The sequence below is a fragment of the Humulus lupulus genome, chromosome 1 (assembly GCF_963169125.1).
Source record: "Humulus lupulus chromosome 1, drHumLupu1.1, whole genome shotgun sequence".
Classification (NCBI taxonomy): Eukaryota; Viridiplantae; Streptophyta; class Magnoliopsida; order Rosales; family Cannabaceae; genus Humulus; species Humulus lupulus.
Window position 1 is genome coordinate 310,159,248 of NC_084793.1, and position 25,234 is coordinate 310,184,481.

The window sequence follows — 25,234 nt, forward strand, 5'->3', positions numbered from 1 at the left end:
AAAATCTTACCCTTTCCATTGGGGTACTTAATATTTATAGTTTGTTAAGTTGTGCTCTCCAAACTTTACTCGCTTTACTGAATCAGTAAATAAATACTAGAAATATTGAGAAAGACTTTCAACTCACATATGATGAGACTTTTCACTACACCAAAATACTCATTTTGTGTCAGTCGTTGACTGACGCCATTAGCTGAGAATCAACATTTGTGGCAATTGAGCACTGCTACAAATGCATGGGCATTTGCGTCAGTGATAACACTGATGCTGTTAATTGACGAAGTTTGCGTCAATGGCCAACTGACGCCGTTAACGCATTGTTTAAGTCAGGGGCAACTGACGCTAACGGTGCGCTCAGTATTAAATTCCAACCATTGTCCCCGAGCCCCTCATTCTCCCAAATTCGAAAACTTAGGTTTTTTCCCAACAACCAGTGGCGACTCCGACTTTCTTGACCAATTTTGGTGAGTTTTTTTTTTCCATTTTTTTTTCATTTTAAGGTTAAATTGATGAATATAATATGTTTATGAACATTATACATAGTTTTTTCTTTTTAATTTTTTGTATAGATTTTTTATTTTGAAGATTATTGTTGAATAACCAAAACCCAAAAATCCTCCTCTTGATTTTTTTCTTTGACTGGGTTCGCAGGGGTCATGTAGGTGGCTAGGATCGTGGGGGGTGACTGGGGTCGCAGGGGTTGAGAGGTGGCTGGCTGGGGACTGGGTACATGGGGCTGGGGTCGCATAGGGTGGCTGGGGGCTGGGTACATGGAGTCGTGGTTCATAATGTTTTTTTTTTAAATTTTTTAACATAGTATTTGCGTCAGTGCCCAACTGTCATAAACATGGCATTTGTGACAGTGTCCAACTGACGCAAATGCCAGGCTAATTTGTGCCGTGAGATTCTGCGTCAGTTTCAAAACTGACGCAAAAAATCAATTGTGATACTTAGGAACTTTCACAAATGACCTTTTTTGTAGTAGTGTTTTGAAGGTGTGCATATTATGTAACACATCCTTCGCATTTTTTGACGAGTGTTGCTATTAGGCACTTTAAGTGTCCAACACCACATAAGGTGGCTCTTCACAGCTGGTTAACAATACTCAATATTAATTATTAAATTAAATTGTGTGGATCTCATGAAATCCCCATTGATTCCATCATCAATAAACTCAAAGAGCACCAGGAATGGATTGATGTAATTTATGATCCTACCTTAAAGAGGTTTCTCTGAGCCAAATATAATACCATGCGAAGACTAAAGGTTGTTAACTAAGAAAAGACATAAAGAAAGAAGTATAGAGCTAGCTAGCTCAGAAGCTAAGCAAGGTAGGGTTTCGCTGGCTACAAGGCAAAGGTTCGCTGCAAGCCTTGGTGTCCTATGGGGAAGATGGTCTAGCTAACTCCCCATAAATGAAAAGTTGCTTAGAATATTCATGATGCAGTTTTTTGCAATCCAATCGAGGGCAGTATATTTCTCTTTTAATTCCTCGATGGTATTCTCCTCGAGACACTTTTTGAGATGCAAGTAATCAATAATGTATAGCACTGTTTCATCTTTGGTATGTATTTTTGATAGACCAAGGCATTTTATGGGGACAAACTTTTATAGATTTTTTCTTTCGAGCTTTAGGAAAATACCACATTTTTTTCTTTTCTTTGACCTATATTTTTATCCCCAACAAAGATCATATTTTTAGGGATATCTATCAAGACCCAATCTTATACCCTTTTGCTTTTGGACTTTAGAAGAATACCACATATTTTATTGTCCTAAACGAAAAAATCCAATTTTTAACAAATATATATATAAAAAAAAAAAAGGAATTTTTTAAAGCTCAAATTAAATATAATCGTGAAAATAACACAAAACAATCCCATTCTGCAACCTTGGGCCGAATTTTACTCTTTTCGTTAAAGGCCCATTATATGGACAAACGACCCAAATTCGTAAAGGCCCATTATATGGACAAACGACCCAAATTCGTAAAGGCCCCATTATTTGGACAAACGACCCAAATTCGTAAAGGCCCATTTAAGCAGTCTTCGTCTTCTCTCTCTCTCTCTCCACACTCAAAAACCCTGGCACCAGTTCTGTTAAACCCTAATCAACATCGTTACTCACTGACCTAAGCTCCATTGTTGCTGCTTTGCCTCGAGAGCTAAGCTTAGGTCTCTCTCTGATCAGAGCATGGGCTCCAACAAGGTAAACCATAGCGATAAGAAGAAAAAGAACAAGCCTTCGGACTCCAACAGCCATGGCGGCGGACCCGATGCTAAGATCATTACTGACTCCAGGTTCGCTTCCGTACACTCGGACCCTCGGTTCCAGAGGGCTCCAAAGCATAAGTCGAAGGTGGAGATTGACTCGCGTTTCAAGCGTATGTTCACGGACAAGAGATTCACATCGTCTTCTGCTCCGGTGGACAAGCGAGGCAAGCCTAAGAAGCAGAATTCCGATAATTTTTTGCGGAATTACTATCGAATTGAAGAAAATAAAGGCGAAGTAGAAAAAGAAGGACAAACTGAGGATGATGATGAAGAAGAAGAAGAAGAGAGTAAAGGCCAGGAATTGGTGAAACTCGGTGGAGATGAATCGGAGACGGAGCCGAGTGGTGAGTCAGACGCCTCTGAATCGGAGGAGGATGACGTGGAGAGTTGGGAATCGGGCTCCTCCATTGATACCGATGAAGATGAAGATGAAGCGTTTGATGTGGAATACGAGCCCGAGGAACCGGTATTACTTTAGCTTAGCTTGTGAACTTTTCAGTAATCGGACTCTGGGCAACTGAATTTTTTGAATGCACTCTCAAATGTAGTAATGTTTTGTTAGTTTAAGGTTAGAAAACGGCATAGTTGATTTATTGTGTTATCATTTGAACAGGAGGAACATGTACCTGAAATCGAAAAAGAAACTCACAGGCTTGCTGTTGTTAACATGGATTGGCGACATGTTAAGGTATGTATGAGATTTATTAGTTGAATTTGTGTTTATGATGTATTCCATTTCAAAACAAAATCCCAGAAAACTAAATACAAAATTGTGGCTGTTGAGTTATGATTGTAATGTGTTCAGCTTGTTTAATTAATATCATAGGAAGAAATCTAGTTAAAGCTGAAACTTTTGTTTGTCATATAGGCTGTTGACTTGTTCATGATGTTGAGCTCCTTTCTTCCTAAAGATGGGCATATGGTATCCGTAACTGTCTATCCATCTGACTTTGGAATTCAGCGTATGAAAGAGGAGGAAACTCATGGTCCCGTCGCCCTCTTTGATGATGAAAATGAGAAAAATGGCAATGATGATGATGCTGATAATGACGATGACAATGATGATGAGATAGACAACGAAAAATTGCGTGCTTATGAGAAAAGCAGGCTAAGGTGATTGATGCTGACTTTGTTTTCAGTATTTAGTGTTAAAGTTTTGAGGCAGTGTGCTATTACACTTTGCAAGTTTCATTTTTTTATTGTCTCTTGCTGCGTCTCATAATTTTACTTATTATTTTAGCGAGAAAGATAATATTTAAAATATTTTCCAAGCTTTTCCTTTGGCTTTCTGAATTGCTTGCTGCATGACATCATGTTTATAGGTTTTGGAGGTTTTATTTGACTGTCTAATTCTTTACTGATTGACATTGTTCTAAGCTATCTATTTTTTTTATATACTTTTCTTCAGGTATTACTTTGCTGTGGTGGAATGTGACTCAGTTGCTACAGCAGATTACCTTTACAAAGCTTGTGACGGGGTTGAGTTTGAAAGATCATCGAATGTACTTGATTTAAGGTTCATTCCTGATTCGATGGAATTTAAACACCCACCACGTGACGTTGCAACAGAGGTATATAGTACTATAGTAGCAATCAATTTAAATAAGGTTAATGTATTTAAAATTTTATTTGAAAGCTTGTAGCTATTATATGATGTTGATTATTCTTACTTCTTTGATAAGTCAAAGGATTTCTGTGTCCTGCAATATAAAAGGGAAGTAATTAACTTTTCTGTAAGTCTAGCATGGAAATTTTTAAGATATTCTTTATTTTGCTCAGGCCCCTGCAAATTACGTTGGTTTAAATTTCCAAACTAAAGCTCTCCAACTCAGTAATATCAATCTTTCTTGGGATGAGGATGAACCAGATCGTGTAAAAACCTTGAAAAGAAAGTTCGATGCTGATCAGGTTGGTGTATTTTGATTTGAAGCTGTTGACCCATATGCAACTTTTCTTACAATTCAGTCAATTATGTTTTGGGATTTATGTCTTGCACTACACATTCTCTACCATTCCTGGAATGTATGATTGGAATAGCTGTTTCTAATTACAACTCTGTGTAATGATTTGGTAATTATGATGGGGTTATTTTGTTCAATTTTCACTTGCTGGTGTTTTTTCTTCCTCTTTTTATTGAGGCGATTTCTTATTATGTCCCATGCTAAGAAGTGTTAGCTGAGCATGCACTAACTATGCTAATCTGTGTATAGGGATTATTTCACTGATGTTTCAGTTAGTGATTATCTCTGCACTTTATTCGTGTGTTTCTTACTGTGGTGTGCCAAGTAATGTCTTCTGAAGATTTAAGGCCATGCTTAATCTGTATGTTGGATGGTTTCACTGATGTGTTAGTGGGAGTAACTATCTCACTAACTCTATAATTATGCTAAGAAGATTTTTTTTTTTGACAATTAGGATTCTTCATTTTTATTTTATTATACCTTACTACGCATAGGACATTCCTTTATGAATCTGGGTCTTAAAATGATACGATCAAATTGGAGTATTCAGTACAGTGCGAAGAATCCTTTTGCTTTTTGAATAATAATAGGCATTTGCACTGATCTTTGTGCCACATAACAACGCCGTTACTAGTTACATTTATGATTTATATGCTGTAAATTGCATTCATTCTTTATGCAAAATGTACAACAGTGCAAGGTAGTAAATGTTTGTAGGAATTTTACTATTTCTTGGCTACTGTTGAGGTTGTTATAGCGAATGAAAATGATAAGTGCATGAAATTTTAGTGGTAATTTTCTGTCATCATTATTGCTTCGTAATTTGCTGTCATTGTTATTGCTGCTATTCTGATACAATCTATTTTTGCATGCAGCTAGCAGAATTAGAGTTGAAGGAGTTTCTTGCTTCTGATGACAGTGAAAGCGAGGAAGAAGCTGAGGATGGTGAAGCTGAGGTTAAGAGTGATAAAAAGCAGAAAAAGCGAGATTTGTACCGAGCTTTACTTGAGTCCGGTAATGGTTCGGATGGAGATGAGGAAGAGGATGACCAGGACATGGAGCTCACTTTCAATACAGGCCTGGAGGATATAAGCAAGCGAATTCTAGAAAAGAAGGATAAGAAACAAGAAACAGTTTGGGAGACCAAGCTCAGAGAACAACGAGAGAAGAAGAAGCTTAGAAAGCATAGATCTAAGAATTCATCCGAGGATGAAAGTAGTGATACTGATCAAGAGGCGATAGACGAACCAGGTGACTTTTTCGTTGAAGAGCCTTCTGACGAAGAAGAGCCCAAGAAGTCTAAAGGTAAAAGTAAAAAACGGAAGAAGCAAGAAGATACTAATCGGCAAGCTGAAGCTACCAAAGACGAGCTTGAGTTACTACTTGCTGATGATACCATGGGGGGTACTGGTGCTAAGGGTTATAACTTGAAACGTAGGAAGGGCAAAGATGGGAAAAAGATTAAACTAACTTTAGAAGAGGACAAAATACCACCAATTGTTGAGGACCCCAGGTTCTCCTCTCTTTTCAGTTCCCCTGCTTTTGCTCTTGATCCCACTGACCCGCGGTTCGAAAGGTATCTCTCATGCACAACATATACTCAATTATTATCACTATTTAGTACTGTCAGGCTCTTAACAGATAAGTTACTTGTTTGGATCTGAGAAAGTATAGACTTTGTCACATGTCTGTACCAACCAAAAATCAATGCTCCAACAGCTTGTATCAAATCTGGGTCTTGGTTAGAATTGAGATTTAAAGTTATTGACCTAATGTTTTGAGCTTGGTGTTGCAGGAGTAGCGCGACTTATGCTCGGTTAGTCTCGCAACAAAAGCAGAAGGCGCGGGAAGAGGAGCTGCTTGCACCTGTAGAACCACAAGCTATCACAGATGAACAAGTGAAATCTGATGCTGCTGGGTCTTCTAAGAAAGAGAAGGACGAGTTGTCGGTGTTGGTTAAAATGGTTAAGACTAAATCGAAGCAAGTTAAATTACCTTCGAATGAGAAGTCAGGGAAGAAAGACAAAAATTTGCAGTCTAATGACAAGGACCAAAGAAAGAAAAAGAAACACAAGAAGGAGAAGCATGAATTGTCAACATCGGTTGAATCAGTGAAGAAGGGAAAGACCAAAGCTCAAAAGAAATCAAAATAAAAAAAATAAGAGAAACCCATAAATGGTAATCAAATTTTGTTCTAGCTCAAATTTTGTTCGAGAATTTGTATTTATGATCAGTACATAAATTGTTTAGGCAATGGATTTATCATTGTGAGGTCTGAGTTTGACATGCAGGTTTTTCATTCTTCATTTATTTATTATTATTTTTTTTAATTTTATACCCTTTTTTTGAGGCAATAAAAAACTTCATTGAAAAAAAATTTAGCCTTGAAGGAAGTCGGGGATAATGTCTAATCAAACAAATTGTCAAATCTTAAGAGCGTACGCTGCTAATTCATGAGTAGTTACATTGGCTGAACGACGAACATAGATTAGGAATATTTCTGAAAATCTGGATAACATACTTATTTTCTAACAAAGACTGATATTGTAAAAAGATATGTCGCTTGGTGTAGGTGGACCTTAGTGCTAAACAATCAATCTCTACAACATGCATTGAAAGTCTTATTGATAGAATTGTGGACACTAGTGCTAAATAAACGATCCCTACAACATGCATTGAAAGTCTTATTGATAGAATTTAATCCAACCTCACCATCATGACCACATTTTGTTTGGATTATTGAGAAACATCTTACAAAGTAAAACATTAAAAAAAACAAATAGAATCTAATCCAACCCCACCATCATAGCCACACATTTTGCTTGAATTATTGAGAAACAACCTATAAAATAAAATATTAAAAAAAAACAAAGCAACATTTGTAACATTAAATACATATTAGAAACTAAAAGAACAATGTAGAATATACATATTAGAAACTAAAAGAACAATGTAGAATCTAGTAAATAAATATAAAACTATAAAATAAATAAATATATATATATAGATATATGAATTATAGGAAAGTCAACAAGTTAAATTATACACATAACAATAAAAAAATTTGAGAATTGTAGTTAAGTAATCTTGCAATTGACTTGAAGGGAAGTGTCATTGTCCATTAACAACTTAATCTCTAACACATGAAAAAAATTTATAGAACTTTTATCCAAAGTGGGATATGATAATTTGTAATGAACTTTTCTAAATACTAATGATGTGTTTTTTTAAATGTAATGATTGTAAATTATTTACCTTTTTGGACAGGTTAAATTAAAATTAAAGATTCCCCATTACAATTTCAATGAAATAAGAATGGTAATTCTTATTCTTTCACTTTTAAGACTAATATTATGAACTTAAGTCAAAGTAATGAGAACAAAATAATGTCCTAAAAGTATATGAAAAGTTCTTGAATTTTCTAATTTTAATAGCCAAGAGTCTTACTTTGAATGAAATTAATATTATGTATTGATATTAGATGTATACTAATTGTAACACAATTTATATCTTCTTTCTAAAATATATAATGAAGTGAAGTATAAAGTGGAGCTAATGATGTGAATAAATGTGGATTATTTTTTTTTTTGGATTATATTTGAAATTAAATTTGTGTTTGTATCAAAGAAATTAAATAATATGTGTATACAATACATTGGATATAGTACCATAAAAATATTTATTAGACTTATTTATTAAAAAAAAACTCAATTATTAATTTTTTAGTTGACATGACACAAATATGAAAAATTAACATATTTCTTAACAAACTCTTTTTAGTACAAGTCATATTGTTTCTTAATAGAAATTATTTGAAGAAAAATAAAATGATATCCATATGATATAAGAAAAGGCACTTAAAAAGGTAGGTAACATAGTTGAAAGTGTCGACGTATGATGGCATTTAATTTTGACAACTTTATGAATTTATCCATTTAATACTATCTTGTTCAAATATCTAATGAATATGTATTATCAAAATTATTAATAATGCTAGTTGCTACTCTAGATAGATCTAACATCTTTACCAAATCAAAATCAATCATTAATTTTGAAAATAATTAGAAACTTAAAATATACAACTCCTAGTTGAGTGAGACCAAATAATTCTTAGTTGAGTGAGCAAATTAAGCTTAATCACACAAGTTGCCCAATTTTTTTTTATCATTATTTTAAGATAATGTCTCAATTATTATAGTACGATATGGCATGAATTGCGATTTTTTTTAATTTTAATATTTGAAATAATTAAACTATATTTAATATTTTTATAATATACTAGATTTTTCTTTTTACTTGGGCAAAGAGGATTCAAATTTTTGGAGTGATTCCACTAGGTAATATCTATGCCTATTTAGTTTTATACTTATATATTAATCAAAATATATTTTATACAATAAATTAATAATTTTTAAAAAGAAAATTTGACCGTATTAATCGCATCCTATCATACTTTAGAGATACGATTGGTTGTAATTAACTTTTTAAATTGTAACCGTAAAATTAAAAAAGTTACTTTAAATGTAATTTATGAGTTGGTGACCAGATTCGATGTGAAACCGTTCTCTAAATATCTCTAGTAACGTACAAATATACAAATTAATACCAAATCTGCACAATTGATTATATTTATAAACAAAGTTGGATTTTTTTTTCTTTCACATGAATTGCTCTCTTTTAAGAATAAAAAAAAATCCATTGATTACACCTTGAGGATTTCTTTCAAAGTCAAATATATATATATATATATATATAACCACTAAATCAAACATTCTTATCTACTTATTAGAACATAGAAGCCATATGCCCCATTATTATTTATAATATTAATATACAACTATCTATACATAACATATGTATAATTACAATTATATATTTTTGCAAAAGAAAGAAACACTAGAACAAACATTCTTATCTCATTAAGGGGTATTAGGAGACAATAATATGATCTTATTCAAATAGTAATAATTATCTTATATTATTATTATTATTATTATTATTATTATTATAAAAATACATATAATATTAATATACACGTACGTAAACACATAGGTATATTATAATTATATAATTTATAACAAAAAAAATAATTATAAAAACATTGGCGGAAAGCCGCAGGCAGGCACTGAAACTGAGTCACTCGACCGTGGCAGTGCTGCTGAGGTGTAGAACAACCAAAGCCCAGGGGACCTGAACCCCCCAAAGATTCTCACTTTCCTTCTCCATAGATCTTCTTCTTCTTCTTTCAACTCTCTCTGATCCAATTCCATAATACCCTTTTCATCTCAATCAATCTATCTATCTATCATAACAATGGCTATTGAAGAACCTGAACCTGAACCTGACCAAGCTGAGAGCTGTGGTAGCAGACCACTCTTCTCTTCTTCTCACCCTCAAAGGCAGAAGCTTGACATGTACAACGATGTTCTTCGTCGAATTCAAGAGATCAACCCTGTTGAAGCTTCTCTTCCTGACTTTGATGAAGAGCTCTGGCTTCACTTCAATCGTCTCCCAGCTCGGTTGGTTCCATTTCTAATTCTATATATATATATATATGTTTTCATTTGGGATTCAAAAAGTTCTCTCTTTTTTGGGTGTGATTGATTGATTTATCTCTTTACTACTTTTGATTGATTGTGTAGATATGCTTTGGATGTGAATGTGGAGAGGGCTGAAGATGTTCTTACTCATAAGAGATTGCTTAAATTAGCGGAACAGTCTCTTCTTCAACCTGCCTTTGATGTTCGAATTGTTCAGGTAATTGGGTACCCTTTTCCCCATTAGAAAGCAAGTAATGTTGTTTTTGTTAAGATTCATGGTCACATCTCAAAACCGGTTGACTCTTATTTGACCCTCAAAAATGGTGGCTCTGACTCTTTTGGGCTCTCATGCTATGATACATAGAGTGTCAACTAAAACTAATTCTTACAATCGTATTATGCTTGGTTCTCTATGATGTTGTTCATCTATAATTGACAATAAATCGAGTAATTTATCGTCTTATAAGTGTATTATTTTCTTGAAACGGATCTTATTGGACTCTGATAACATGAGTTATCGTCTTATATGTGTATTAGTATTATAGTTATAGTTTTATGTAGACATTTCCTTGCTTTGATTCAGGTCTATTCACCATTGACTGGGAATTCTATGGATTCTGTTCATTCGGATGCTTCAATGAAGGAAGATGCACAAAGTTCTTATCATCCTGTCAAACAAGGGTATCGCTTGATTATATTTGCTATTCATGTGTGTGATGGTGAACCATCTAGAAGAAATTGAAATTATACTCATCATTTTGTAGATAAATTTAATGGCACAAAATAAAATTCTACTTTCGTTTGATGAGATTTAAACTGAAGAAGATGTAAATGTAGCATAACTCAACACTAGAAGTCTATGCCGTTTTGTACTTGCTTGATGTAAAGCTAAAGCTGATACTTGTGATAAATTATCTTGTTCTTGTTCTCCATTCTATTTTTACATTGTTACTGCTAGTCATTTAACTATGCGTTTACCAGGATTCATCTGCCGCCTACCTTTGGTTCATCGCCCAATCTTGAAGCACTTGCAGTTCACACCAACGCCCAACATATTGTTGAAGATGGAGATACTTCCATGAGTGAGAGGACTGTCTTCCATAGGTAAATATTGAAATAACAAATGTCTAAGTGGTGTCTGTATCATTCCAATTGGGTTTCTGGTTTCATGCTCTTAACGTGTCTATTATATAGAGGGGCTGACAAGAATACAAAAGCCAAAAAAGCAAAACAAAAGTATAGTTCTGTTTCCTGCTTCTCCAGCTTTTCTTTGTCTTCTTTCCCTTTAATATGACTTTCAGTTATGGTCAATGGATACCCTCTCTTTCTCTCCACCTCACTCTTCTTGCTCCTACCCCTATTTACAATTTACCATGGTGTATGATAACGTTGTTAGAGCGTCCCACATAGAAAGTGTGTCGGCACATTCAACCAGTTATAAGAACCATAGATTACTCCACTCAACTCATCATAATTGGTTTTAGGATGAAACCACTTGGTTCTTAATTTTTCTAGTATTACTTTTTAATTGGTTTAGACTATATTCATAAGGCTTTTACTTAAAGTGAGTACGCAAATTTTTTTTATAATTCGTATATGATCTATTAGTGAGAGAATCTTTCTTCTAGTAACTGATTTGATTTAGCTTGTAGTGTTGTTTACTAGCTGTTAAGTCTGTTTCTACCAATCTTGTAGCCCATTGCATGAGATCACTTTTTCAACGGTTGACAAGCCTAAACTCCTTAGTGAGGTAATTAACTTAAACTTTATATCGCAGTCATATATTCTTGCTTCTCTCCTCTTTGTTTTTTGTCTTTTATTTTTAATTGTTTTTTCAGTTAACTTCATTACTTGCTGAAATTGGACTAAACATTCAAGAAGCTCATGCCTTTTCAACTTGTGATGGATTCTCTCTAGATGTTTTCGTTGTTGAAGGTTGGCCTCGTGAGGTATGAATTTGTTCATTACTTGCATATGTTGCTTCTCACAACACAACCAACATCATAGAGTACTTTCTAACCACCATGATAGTGGCCAAAATGTGACTGTATGTAGTCATTATTTGGTCATTCTACTTCACTTTTCCATACTATTATCATATCATATGCATGAATGTTCAAAACATCTAGGAAACTGAGGAGCTAAGAGCTGCATTGGCAAAGGGAATATCAAAATACAAGGTAACTTAGCTTCACCTTACTATCATATTGTTGCCATTTTAGTATGTACTATTTCATGCGTTCATCGCTAATATTTCTTTGATGTTCTTTAGGACCAATCCTCGCCAAAACCGCAACCAGTTGCTGCTATCAGGGAGCATAAACAAGTTAAAATTGAACCAGTTCTTAATTCTGTAGATATTCCAACTGATGAGACAGATGTCTGGGAAATTGATACCAAGTTGCTGAAAATTGAGAACAAAGTTGGTTCTGGTTCATATGGTGATCTGTAAGTACTATGATCTTGTCCATTCTCTTGATGGGTACAGTCCCTTAGCTGATCTTTTTGAGTTGAACTTTCTTAGGTTCAGAGGCACATATTGTAGTCAAGAAGTTGCTGTCAAAATCCTCAAACTCGAGCGTATAAATGCAGAGATGCTGCGAGATTTTTCACAGGAAGTTTATATAATGAGGTTTGTGCACATCAGCTTATAGTTGTTTTTTACAGTCATTTGAAGTATTTTGTACTCTATGCTGAAAAGGGTCACATCTTTTGAGTAGAACCAATGAAGCATAGTGATAATCAACTTATTTTTTTCTTTCATTGAAGATATTTTACTGTAGCCATCTTCCTTTACTCTTTTTCCCACATACAGTTATACATGAGATTTATTTTTGGAAATGTCTTCAGTCTCTTGATTGTTCAATCTATATGCTCAGAAATTTGGGATTTTTACACTATTTTTATATGTTATGATCCTACTTACATTAAAACTTGATTGATGCCTTTAAAGAAGGTTCACATCTTTCTTCTGACAATTGCTCCTTCCTATTTGATCTTTGGTAGGAAAATACGGCACAAGAATGTTGTGCAATTTATAGGAGCATGTACACGACATCCGAACTTGTGCATTGTGACTGGTATATCATTGTCCATTTTTATCATCGTTACCATAGACACAACATTCTTTTTTCTCTTTCAAAATGTTAATCAAGTATACTGCTGTATTTTTGGAATTTACAGTTTTCACTATGGTAGCAGAAGACAATGGTAATGTTTTATAAGAAATATCCAATCTAATAATGACTGTTTTTCTGCTTTGTCAGAGTTCATGTCTAGAGGAAGCCTATACGATTTTTTGCACAAGCAAAAAGCTGAATTTAAGCTCCCTTTTCTACTCAAAGTAGCAATGGATATTTCAAAAGGAATGAACTATTTGCACCAGAATAACATAATCCACAGGGATCTCAAGACAGCTAATCTTCTAATGGATGAAAATGAAGTAAGTCAATTGTTCCTTAATTGTCATACAGAACAAAAAAAAGGTTCCTTAATCATAGGTGTTATAAATTAAATGAAAGGTGGCTTGTAATTCTTATTAAGGTCATAACCTACTTCTCATGCATATTTCTTTGATCAGTGAGACTTTCTGCTTGCATACATTACTTTCTTACCATTTTCATTTTTTTTTTATCATTTTCTAAGATAAAATTAGTGGTTAATCCCTACTATGATCTCTCTATTTAGTGCTTTTCACATGTATCTCGATTTTTATGATATTCACATGTGTAAACATATTCTCATTTTATATTATGAATATTCATAAAACAATTGAAACAACCTTTTTCATTATCAAAGTTATTGCTATTATCTTTTCTTTTTTCCTCCCATATACTGGTTATAGCTTCTTCTTTTTCCCTTCCTTTGTTGGCATTGGAGTCTCCATTTGCAGTCTAAAGAGAGTTACTTTATAAACAAGTATATATCGTGTCAATTCTTCTTAAAGGGATGCCTAAGACCCAAGAGAAAGCTAGCTCAAGTGGTCAAGCATGTGGTTTGTTTCCCCAAGATCAAGATCTGATGTTTGAGTCTCATAGCAATTGTTATAGTTTCTTGGTCCTCGAATATTGTAGAGTTAGGTGGAAATGGATGCCTAAGAACTTATTGTCTTCTCATATTTCAGGTGGTTAAGGTTGCTGATTTCGGGGTTGCCAGAGTACAAGCTCAATCTGGAGTAATGACGGCTGAAACTGGAACATATCGCTGGATGGCTCCTGAGGTATGCCTCCTTTTACTGATATCATAACGTGGCAACAGAACTACTTCTTTACAATTTCCTCATTGGTTGGGAGCATCCAATGATCTTTTCCCTAGAATCTTTTTACAAGGGTCTTTCTCAATGAATGAAGGTCATCGAACACAAACCATATGATCACAAGGCAGACATTTTCAGCTTTGGAATAGTAATGTGGGAGCTTATAACAGGCGAAGTAAGTAGTGCAAAAAAAAAAAACACATGCATTGACATGTGTGCATGTGCAAGTAGAGACATGAATATGTTCTTTAGTTACTCACTAGTAACCTGTATGTTTGATCAACAGATTCCATATTCTTCATTGACTCCATTACAAGCCGCAGTAGGAGTGGTGCAAAAGGTATGCAGTGTTTCAAATTCTGAAAATGCTGGTCGTTAGAATCAGTTAGTTATGTTTGTTTATCAGTTATTTTCTGTTATATGGTAGTTAGTATCATTACTATCTCCTCTGTACTATTCATTCTCTATATAAATACATCTCTTGACAAACTCTCTTTAATGAGTTAAGTCACTTTCTCATAAACACATGCACCTTCCAACAATTACTCATCCACTTATATTTGACATGGTTGTCTTGTCAGGATCTCCGACCTACAATACCGAAAACCACTCATCCTAGGCTTGTTGAATTGCTTGAGGGATGTTGGCAGCAAGATCCAACTCAAAGGCCTAACTTCTCCGAAATCACAGAGATCCTTAGGCAAATAGCTAAGGAGGTATGGTATTCTATCCCATTTACTCCCATGCCAGGCTTATAATTTTGTCCTGTGAATCAGTTCTGATGGGTTGTTTTGATTCTCAAACAGGTGAATGGGAAAGACGACCGGCGGAAAGAAAGATCAAGTGGGGGAATTTTTTCATCCCTGAAATGGAACCATCACTAATTGAAGAGACATTTGGTGTAGAAATCTGATCCTGTGCACATACTGATCATGTTGTACATTTTTTTTTTAACCAAGAACCAACCCTATTGTTTTTTCTTAGTGATCTTTTTTCCCCCTCCTTGTGCATGGATTTGAGCAGCTCTACAGTACTTTAGATTCATTTCCTTTATATACACCTAACTCTTCTGTCATACTTGCCTTCAATGTTTACAAGATATATGAATATGATAATGGGTTTGGTCAGGAAACTATGCCATCTATTTCTTACTTCTAAATATTGCTCATTATGAAGTTGTAATTATTGATATGTCAAGAAATATCAATATGAATGAAGCATTATTTGGAAGTAGTTTCTTTCTAGTACAATTAAACAAGTAACTGTCAGCATAGATGTGATCATGGTCTATTTATTTGGTCAGACTCAGCTGGTTGTTACATGCATCTACTGGAATTACAACAGCAGCAAATGAAGAAACTCTAAAAAAGATGTCTTTGCAGGCTTAACCGGTTTTTGTTGTTGTTGTTGTTATTGCTGCTATCCCCGCCAAGGAGTTGCCTTGCTCGGACGCTGACCTGCAGCCGGACTAGAGCATGCATACAATGCATAGCTATGCGTGCCTGTTTCCTGACTTGCCCTCCTCGGACCATGGCTTGCAGCTTGACAAGGCTCCTCAGGGCCCGAAATGCTCGTCTTGCCTGTTAAAATGTTGCGCAACCACACCACATGAGAAGACATTTTATGTATTATAATGAAGGGTAAGTAACTATTTGGTACTTTGTGTTTTTGCAAAGTATCATTTTGGTACCTTCTGTTTTCAATAATGCTCACATGGTACCCTGTATTTTAAAATCGTACATATTTGGTACCCTAAACTCAAATTTAATTAATAAAATTTTACCAATTTAATCAAACTACTGTCAATTATGTAAGTTCCAAATTTAAATTTAATTACTTAATTACATATAACTGATGACAGTTTGATCATATTAACAAAATTGTATCTATCAAATCTGAGTCTAGGGTATCAAGTATGTATAATTTTAAAATACAGGTACCAAATGAGCATTATTGAAAACAGTAAGTACTAAAATGATACTTTGCAAAAACATTCCCTATAATGAACGAAAGAAGTTAGTAGCAGTAATAAGTACAAGATGGCCTCTGAAATGTGCTTGGATTTTGATGGCAGCCAAATCTTGCTTTGTTGGAGCTGGTGGGAGAGGTGTTTCTGGGCTTATCGTAGCTGCAACAGCTGAGACAAGTTCAGTGGTTTCTTCATGGGATATGTGAGAGTTTGAATTGGTGTTGGAGTAGACAACAATGATGTTCCTAGAAGAAGATCCTTTCACAAAACTTCTTCGAATTCGTTTGAACCAACTGTTACTACTAGTACTGCCCATGATTCTCTTGTGTTGTGATGAGCTTTTTCTTTCAGGTATTAATGGAGGAAAGAAGGAGGAAGATGGTGGCGTAGAAGGCATGATATGTGGAAGCCATGTCTGTTTCTGGGGAGAGAGTTAGAGTTAAGAGTATACATAGATAGATAGATAGATACATAGTTAGTGGTATGTCAGATACTATAACGTGATGGCATGATGTATTGGATAGTATAAAATTTGAAAAAAAGAAAAAGGGTATTTGAGTTTGGTAGAAATTAAAGAATAAGAAAATCTCAATTATTTAGAGTGGAAACAATCAAACAAATCTGTTTTTTTTTTTTTCTTTTTACAGTTATTTGGTTCATAAAGAAAGAGATGAATTGTTATTATTATTAGGGTCTATAATTTTTTCGTCGACCATGTGTTTTTTCTCATTATTTATTTGGACTCTGTGTTTTGATAAATTATTTTTTTGACTCTATGTTTTGTAAAATGGTTAAAATAGATCCATAAACCTGATTTTGGTCAATGTTTTCTCAACTAAAATTACAAATCATTTACCAAACTAACAATTCAGAATAAAAATAAAATTATTCTGCTTAAAAACTGTGTTGTTATATTTAATTTTTTCAGTGTGTTGTTATATTTAATTTTTTCTTTGTCAAGATTGAGTTTAGAGTTCTATTTTAACTAATTTTATAAAACATAGGGTCGAAAAAGTATTTTGTCAAAATACAGGATTCAAAAAGTAATTTATCAAAATACAGGATCCAAACTGTTAATGAGACAAAACACCACTTATTATTATTATTATTATTATTATTATTATTATTATTATTATTATACTTTCAACTTTCTCACTACTTTTACGAATTGTTCTCTATTTTTTGGAGAGAAAATTTAGTGGGCTCTGCCTTTTTTTTTTTTTTTTTTTCTTTTGGTTCTCTTTTTCTTTTACTTTTTCCTATATTTAAACTGCACTTTTTTCCTCTCATAATATATACATTTTCACTTTTCCTCATCTTCAAAGTTAAGGTTTGCCTTTTTATTTATTTAGTTATTTTATATATATTTATTGAGTGATATTTCTTTCTTGAAAAACGTATTTGTTTATTTAATTTTGCAAAAATAGAATCTTGAAATGATTGGAAAGAAACAAAAGATAATTGCGAGCATTATATTTGTACCCCAATAATATATTTAGGCACTCCATTAATTTAGAAAAATTAATTTTTAAAATCATTTCTAATACTTTTTTTCAATATTTGTTTTTACATTCTTTATAATTTTTTGATAATTTCAAAAATTTTATTTTATTTTGTTTTTTTTAAATAAGGGTTTATACATTTTTGGACCCTATATTTTGTCTCATTACCTGTTTGGACTATGTATTTTGACAAATTACTTTTTGGACTCTATGTTTTGTAAAATGGTTAAAATAAAACGCTAAACTCAATTTTAATAAAGAAAAAATTGAATATAACAACACAGTTTTTAAGGAGAATGATTTTATTTTTGTTCTGGATTGTTAGTTTGGTAAATTATTTGTGATTTTAGTTGAGAAAATATTGACTAAAATCGGGTTTAGGATTCTATTTTAACCATTTTACAAAACATAGAGTCCAAGAAATAATTTATCAAAACACATGATCCAAACAAATAATGAGATAAAACACAGGGTCTAAAAATATATAAACCCTTTAAATAATATATAATTTTTAGAAGAAAAAAAAGTCAAATTTTAACAAATTTTTATATTTTTTTTTGTTTTAATTTTTTTATTTAAATATTTAAAATATATATTATTTATATGTATTTTTTAGAATATGAAAAAAAAAATGTAAGCATAAGTTAAAAAAATATATATTATATATTATTTTTTAATAAAAATAGAGTGTATTAATTAAATTTTGGGATGCAAATATAATGCTCATTTAAAACGATAATATTTTATAAAAATGAAATTTTACTAAAACAGACAGTTTCTTTCACCCAAAATAGTACGTACATGATATCTTAAAAAGAAAAACAACTTAATAAACGACAATATATATTATAAGAAGAAAATTGTCGAAAAACGATACCGTGTTAAACGACAACTAACTAAGTAATACTAATTATGAATAAAAATAAATAGATATGTTCGATATTTTAAAATCAGTGACTAGCCAATCAAATTCATTGGATGATAACCTTTCTCTTGATAAGTTAAATAATTTAAATAATAAGTAAGATTTAAAATTAAATGATGTTTCATATCTTTTTTATATAATAAATGTGTAGATAACAAAAATTATTGATTTTAATTATTTTTTATTTTTTTAATATTAAATTTAACTAAATATTCTTATATTTAACAGAATATTTTTATATTTAGTTTATAAACACTTAAACTTAAATAAAATAAAATAAATAATTAAAAAATTAAAATAAGATATTTTACAATGATAATTATTTAAAAATAATAAATAATTAAATAAATTAAAATATGATATTTATAAGATATTTTACAATAATAATTATTATAAATAATAAATAATTAAATAAATTAAAATATGATATTTTTTAGATATTTTACAATGATAATTATTTAAAAATAAAAAAATCATATGTTTTATAAGTTAAATAAAATTTAATTAAACTTAAATTTAAACTCACTTATTAGAATAATAATATAATATAATGTCAATTAGCAACAAATTATTTTTAAAAAAACTAACAAGAAACTTAAATTTAAAATACACGTATAATATTTAATATTACATTAAACATATAATATATAATCTTTTGTTGTCACTCCTAAATTCAAAAATTAGAACAAATATAAACTTAAACAAAAATAAATAAATTATTTAATCAAAATAGGATATTTATTTAAAATTTATATGACATTAATATAAATTTAATAAAAATAATTAATAAATTCTACACATAAAACTAAGCAAAACGTGCATAATGTGCGTTGCTTGCATCTAATAAAATAACTATGTATTAAAAATAATACATACATTTTGGACAAACTATATAGTACCACTTTATAATTAATAAATTTTGAAGTCTTTATATTACATAAAATAAAAAATGGTTGTTGATAGAACTTTAAAATCTAGGACTATATTAATCACTCTTGTGGACTTATAACATTAAGTTAATATTTTATGTACTTAATAATTATGTCTCTCATATTTAAAATGGACAATCAATACACACACACTAAAAAATGTCTAAAAATCAATAAATAAAAAGTTGGAGTAAACGTTTAATTGAGGTCTCTTAAGGTCCTAGCATTTCATATCCAAAAAATAAAAAAGTAGAATAAGATATTAAGATAGGATTGTGCTCACAACAGCAATTATTGCTTTAATGATAGAATAGAAAATTCAAGATTTTAAAAAAAAAAACATTTTTCAATATAAGTGGTCACAAAAAAACAATACATAAATAAATAAACACAAATTATCCATATCGTTTGCATTGATTGTTGATGCATTGACTAATGATGAAACTTAATTTGAAATGAAGATTTTGGCAGGATTAGGGACCACACAGCCAATATATTCAATGCTTAAGTTTGATTTCTGTTTATTGAGCAAAATGACCAGCTCAATTGATAGCTGGTGTTAATTCTCATTTATATACAAAAGAATATAAAAGGTCAGCTGCTAGAATAATGACACGTACACAATTTGTTATATAAATGAATGTTCTAGTATAGTGACTAACGGAACCGCTAAAAACAATGACTAGAATACAATTGATACAATTCCTAATCATTCTCTGTTATGTCTCTGTCATCATCTATTTCTTTAACACCACCCCTCAAGTGAGAGGATGAACAACGAATCCCGAGCTTGTCAATGAGGAACTTGAATCGTGTATGAGATAGACCTTTTGTTAAACAATCTGCCAGCTGATCGTGGGATGGAACACGTCTGATTTCAAGCTCTCCTTGAATAATCTTGTCTCTTACAAAGTGAATATCAAACTCAATGTGCTTTGTTCGAGCATGATATATTGGATTTGAGGCCAGTGCACTAGCACTCATATTGTCACACCAAATGATTGGTTTTGAACTTATCTTCAATCTCATTTCCTTTAGTAGGCCTTGAATCCAAGACAACTCTGCTGCCAAGTGAGCTAAGGATCTGTACTCTGATTCTGTACTGGACCTAGCAACAACAGTTTGCTTTTTAGAAGACCAAGAGATTAATGTGTCTCCTATGAACACGCAGTACCCTCCTACGGACCTTCTATCATCTGGGCAGCATGCCCAATCGGCATCAAAAAATCCAGTTAAGTTTAGATTGTTGCTAGGAATAATATGTAGACCGTGGTGCTTAGTTCCTTTAAGATATCTCAGTATTCTCTTGGCTGCACTCCAGTGAGTATCTGTGGGACTTTTGAGGAATTGACTCAGTTTATTCACTGAGAACGCTATGTCTGGCCTTGTGTGACTCAAATACTGTAATGCTCCGATTACACTCCTGTAGGCTACAGGATTGTTTATAGGCTTTCCATCATTTATTGATAAAGGCTTCCCTGCAGTCATAGGTGTCGGGCTAGGCTTCAGATTTGGCATATGCACCTTTTGTAGCTGCTCTTCAATGTATTTTCCTTGTGTGAGGTACATTCCTGTGGAGTCTCTAAACACCTTAATACCGAGGAAATAATGCAGTGACCCTAGATCCTTCAAGGTGAACTCTTTGTTCAGCATACATATAAATTTATGTATCTCCTCTCTATTATTACCAGTCACTATGATATCATCAACATAGATTAAGACTATTACCACAAACTTGGGTGTCTTTAACATAAACAATGAAGTATCAGCTCTTGAGTTTTCAAATTTCCAGCTTATCAAGGTCTTCTTCAGTCTCTCATACCATGATCGAGGTGCTTGTCTTAGCCCGTAGATTGACTTGTTTAACTTGCATATGTAGTATGGTCTTGACTAATCCTCAAATCCCTCAGGTTGTGACATATATACATCTTCTTCTAGAATCCCATTTAGAAATGCGTTGTTGATGTCTAGCTGCCTTACATCCCAATTGTAGGTCATTGCTATTCCCAAAATAACTCTTACTGTACATGCCTTTATCACCGGACTGAATGTTTCTCCAAAATCCAAACTTGGTCTTTGATGGAACTCCTTAGCTACCAGCCTTGCTTTGAACCGTTGGAATGTTCCATCTGCCTTTCTTTTGACTTTAAATACCCACTTGTTGCCCACTATGTTGACCTCGGATGAAGGAGCAACAAGTGTCCAAGTATTGTTGTTCTTTAGTGCCTCAAATTCATCTTCCATGGCCTTTCTCCACCCCTGATGTGTAAGTGCCTCTGCTACTGAGGTTGGCTCTTGTTCATGATGGTTGTTCTCCATTTGATTGATCAACACTTTTGGTTTAAAAATCCCTGCTTTGGACCGTGTCACCATATGATGACCAATGGGAGCTCATTGTTGTTCTTGTTCTTCATCATGTGTGTGACTTCCTGTTAGAGAGTGCACAGATTCTGTAGCGTGTACTGAAGAGCCTTCAACGTGATCTGATTCTGCAAAAGTCATATTGGGTACAGAGGAAATTGGAGAGCCAAATGAGTTGGAGTCATAATGTACCTCAGATTGATTATTGTGATCAGGCAGTGGTGGTTCTTCACTTATACTTTCAGATGTGACTGTACCATTTTCTTGCATCCTTTGTATAGTTGGTGTTAAAGTCTCAATGTGAGTAGGCAACCAAGACAGAGGCATATTTATGATCATTATTTGCTCTTGCTGGTAATTATTCAGAAAACCTTGCTGGAATGGGAATTATGTTTCATTAAAGATCACATTCCTTGAGATGTAGATTCGGCCTTGAGGATTCAAACACTCAAAGCCTTTGTGGGTTTCACTTGGTCCAAGATTCACACACTTTTCAGTATGAAATTGGAATTTATGGCTTTGGTATAGTCTAAAGCAAAGGAAACAAGTTGTTCCCAAGATTCTTAGTGAGTTGTAGGCTGGTTGTTTACCATATACAAGCTCATATGGTGTTTTTCCTTTTAACACCAGAGTGGGTAATCTGTTTATCACATGTACTGCATTTTGAAATGAGTCAATCCAATACTTTTGAGGCATGCTAAATTGAGCAAGTAGTGTGAGTCCCATCTCCACAATGTGACAGTGCTTTCTCTCTACCCTTCCGTTCTGTGCCGAAGTATAAGGACAAGGATGTTCAAACTTTATTCCACTTTTATTTACAAGGCTAACAAATGATTGGTTTTCCCCACCCCAGTCTGCTCTAATTGTCTTAATCTTCTTATCAAATTGATTCTCTACAAGGGCCTTGAATTGTACAAATGCAGCAAGTGCCTCTGATTTTAATTTCAGTGGAAACAATCAGGTGAACCTACTGTAATCATCAAGAAAATGGATGTAGAACCTATATCCTGAATGTGAGGTTATAGGTGATGGTCCCCATACATCGGTGTGTATGAGCTCCAATAGACTAGTTGCTCTACTGTTTGAATTTTTAAAAGGCAGGGAATGAGATTTGCCATATTGGTATGCATCACAGAAAAAATATATTTTCATTTATAATAGGCTGCTTTACACTGATATTTTTCAGAACTTGTTTTAGAACTACATTAGAGGGATGACCAAGTCTTCTATGCCAGATATTAAACTGTGATCTACCATTCTCTTCTTTGTTGTCTTGTGACTTCATTGCTATACCAGAAAAATAACCATCTCTAGAATTCCTTTTGGTTGCTGAGGGATTCGTTAGAAGCTCTGTGTTCAAACGGTACAGTCCATCTCTAAGTGTGCCTTATAGAATCACCACTCCTGTCATTCGATCCTTCACAACACAAGAGTCACAAAAGAATTCCACTGAGACATCATTGTCATAAGTAAGCTTGGAAACACTAATAAGATTTTTTGTAATGCTAGGCACATGCAACAATTCATTCAGCAACAATGGATTAGAGTTATTAGTTTTTAAACTACCATTTCCAATATGTGTAATACTCAATTGATTACCATCACCAACTGTAATATTTTCCTTACCACCATAATCCACCTTGTTGCTCACTTTGTCTCCCTCGGTGGTTAGATGATTGCTTGCTCCACTATCCACATACCAGCTGTCATCATTGAGAATCTCAAGTGTGGCTATGAGAGCTGAAAGTTGCTTCTCCTGATTGACTTCATTTTGTGGTTGATGACCCATATAACTTTCATTGTATCTGTTGTAACATATGGCAGCTGAGTGACCATATTTGCCACAGACTTGGCAAGTCGGTCTGGAACCTATGGGTTTACCACCCTTGCCTCTTGGTCTCTGTCCACCACCTTTGCCAAACGATGAAGAACCTCTACCAAACGGTTGATGAGAGTGTGGTGGCTTCCTTGATGATTGTGCATAGGAGGGTTTCTGAGCAAAGTTAGTTGTTGGTGTTGCCAGAGACAATTGTCTGGTTACATTTCCAAGAGTAGTCAACCTCTCCAAAGTACCTTCAAACCTCAACAAAATGCTTTGTAGTTCTTGCCAGGTTATATTCTTCCTTGCTTCAAGCTGGATCATAATAGGGAGATAGTCGACATCGAGTCCCGATATCACATTTGCCACCAGATGAGCTTCTGGGTACGGATCTCCAGCGATTGCAAGGGTATCAGCCCATTCTCGCTTTTGCTTCAAGTACTCTGTCATGGTCATTGCCCATTTTCTTGTAGTTTGTAGTTTTGTGCGTAGCTCATCACTATGAGCTTGAGAATGAGCTCCATCTAGCTACTCTAAAGCTGACCAAAGGGAAGCCGAGGATCTACAACCCATCAACTCCGATGCAATTCCCTCAGTCATGGAACCATATAACCAGCCCATTAGTAGTTGATCACAAACGAGCCATTGCTCATATTCAGGATTCAAGATCTAATTTGAATATTGAGGATCAGAAGTACCTGAGTTTAGATACTTTAGTGGAGGAGCCTTCTGGCCATTGATGAAACCTTCCAATCGATGCCCACGAACTATTGTTGTAACCATTGTCTTCCATAGTGCGAAATTGTTCCGATCAAGCTTCAGTCCAAAGGGTTGGCTAAGAGTACTGCTGAACGGCGAGATACTCAAAGCTTGAGCTGATGGGACCGTCTGAGCACTGTTGCTGAGCTTTCGGAGATTGGAGGAGTGGGTTGTTGGTCTGTCATGGCGTTTGCCAAACAACTCTAATACCAAGTTTGGTTTCTGTATATTGAGCAAAATGACCAGCACAGTTGATAGCTGGTGTTAATTCTCATTTATATACAAAAGAATACAAAAGGTCAGCTGCTAGCATAATGACACGTACACAGTTTGTTATATAAAGGAATGTTCTAGTATAGTGACTAACAAATCCAATGAAAACAATGACTATACTACAATTGATACAATTCCTAATCATTCTTTGTTGTGTCTCTGTCATCATCTATTTCTTTAACCGCTTAGGATTTTTTAAAATTTTTTTAGATAAGGTAATATTAATATGTTTCACACAAGTTATGGAAAAATTACTTTACAACATTAAATAAGATTATTACTATATTTAACTGTCAAACTAGGTAAAAGCAACATGCAATGCACGTTTGTTTAGTTTCAAAGTTGTAAACACTATTTATAATTTTAATAAAAATCGGTTCACTTTTTATAATATATGTATATATATAATAGAATGAATTAAAGTCAAAGTGTAGACAGTAGTATACATGCATCAATTATTTTTAGTTTATAATATTTCTCACAATATTCTTTATTGGTGAATTTGATGAAGAAACAGAACTTCAATCACTTGATAAAAACTCATTAATGATACATTGCTAAAATATAACTCATTTTACAAAAACACTAAATTTGATACATGTTAAAAGTTTTGCCAAATTTATCACACAATATAAATGATACACTTTTTTATTTACTTCTATGTCATT

At 33.3% G+C, this 25,234-nt stretch overlaps 3 protein-coding genes across 3 annotated transcripts; 2 read left to right on the plus strand and 1 right to left on the minus strand.

Moving 5' to 3' along the window:
• The first annotated feature begins 2,064 nt into the window (after nucleotides 1-2,064).
• LOC133812898 (pre-rRNA-processing protein ESF1) lies at nucleotides 2,065-6,542 on the plus strand. Its single transcript, XM_062246735.1, has 7 exons — nucleotides 2,065-2,739; nucleotides 2,887-2,961; nucleotides 3,142-3,386; nucleotides 3,682-3,844; nucleotides 4,053-4,181; nucleotides 5,110-5,810; nucleotides 6,030-6,542. The coding sequence occupies exons 1-7, from the start codon at nucleotides 2,194-2,196 to the stop codon at nucleotides 6,385-6,387; spliced, it is 2,217 nt and encodes a 738-aa protein (XP_062102719.1). The 5' UTR covers nucleotides 2,065-2,193; the 3' UTR covers nucleotides 6,388-6,542.
• Nucleotides 6,543-9,331: 2,789 nt separating this feature from the next.
• LOC133812899 (serine/threonine-protein kinase STY8-like) lies at nucleotides 9,332-15,161 on the plus strand. Its single transcript, XM_062246736.1, has 16 exons — nucleotides 9,332-9,753; nucleotides 9,877-9,991; nucleotides 10,358-10,455; nucleotides 10,756-10,878; nucleotides 11,470-11,524; nucleotides 11,613-11,723; nucleotides 11,904-11,954; nucleotides 12,047-12,222; nucleotides 12,299-12,406; nucleotides 12,781-12,854; nucleotides 13,041-13,216; nucleotides 13,898-13,993; nucleotides 14,124-14,204; nucleotides 14,316-14,369; nucleotides 14,611-14,745; nucleotides 14,836-15,161. Exons 1-16 carry the CDS (start codon nucleotides 9,548-9,550, stop codon nucleotides 14,911-14,913), a joined length of 1,737 nt encoding a protein of 578 aa, XP_062102720.1. The 5' UTR covers nucleotides 9,332-9,547; the 3' UTR covers nucleotides 14,914-15,161.
• A 229-nt stretch (nucleotides 15,162-15,390) lies between these two features.
• LOC133782054 (protein IQ-DOMAIN 7) lies at nucleotides 15,391-16,728 on the minus strand. Its single transcript, XM_062221210.1, has 2 exons — nucleotides 16,066-16,728; nucleotides 15,391-15,609 (listed from the first exon to the last, which is right to left on the minus strand). Exons 1-2 carry the CDS (start codon nucleotides 16,393-16,395, stop codon nucleotides 15,391-15,393), a joined length of 549 nt encoding a protein of 182 aa, XP_062077194.1. The 5' UTR covers nucleotides 16,396-16,728.
• Between the last annotated feature and the right edge of the window lie 8,506 nt (nucleotides 16,729-25,234).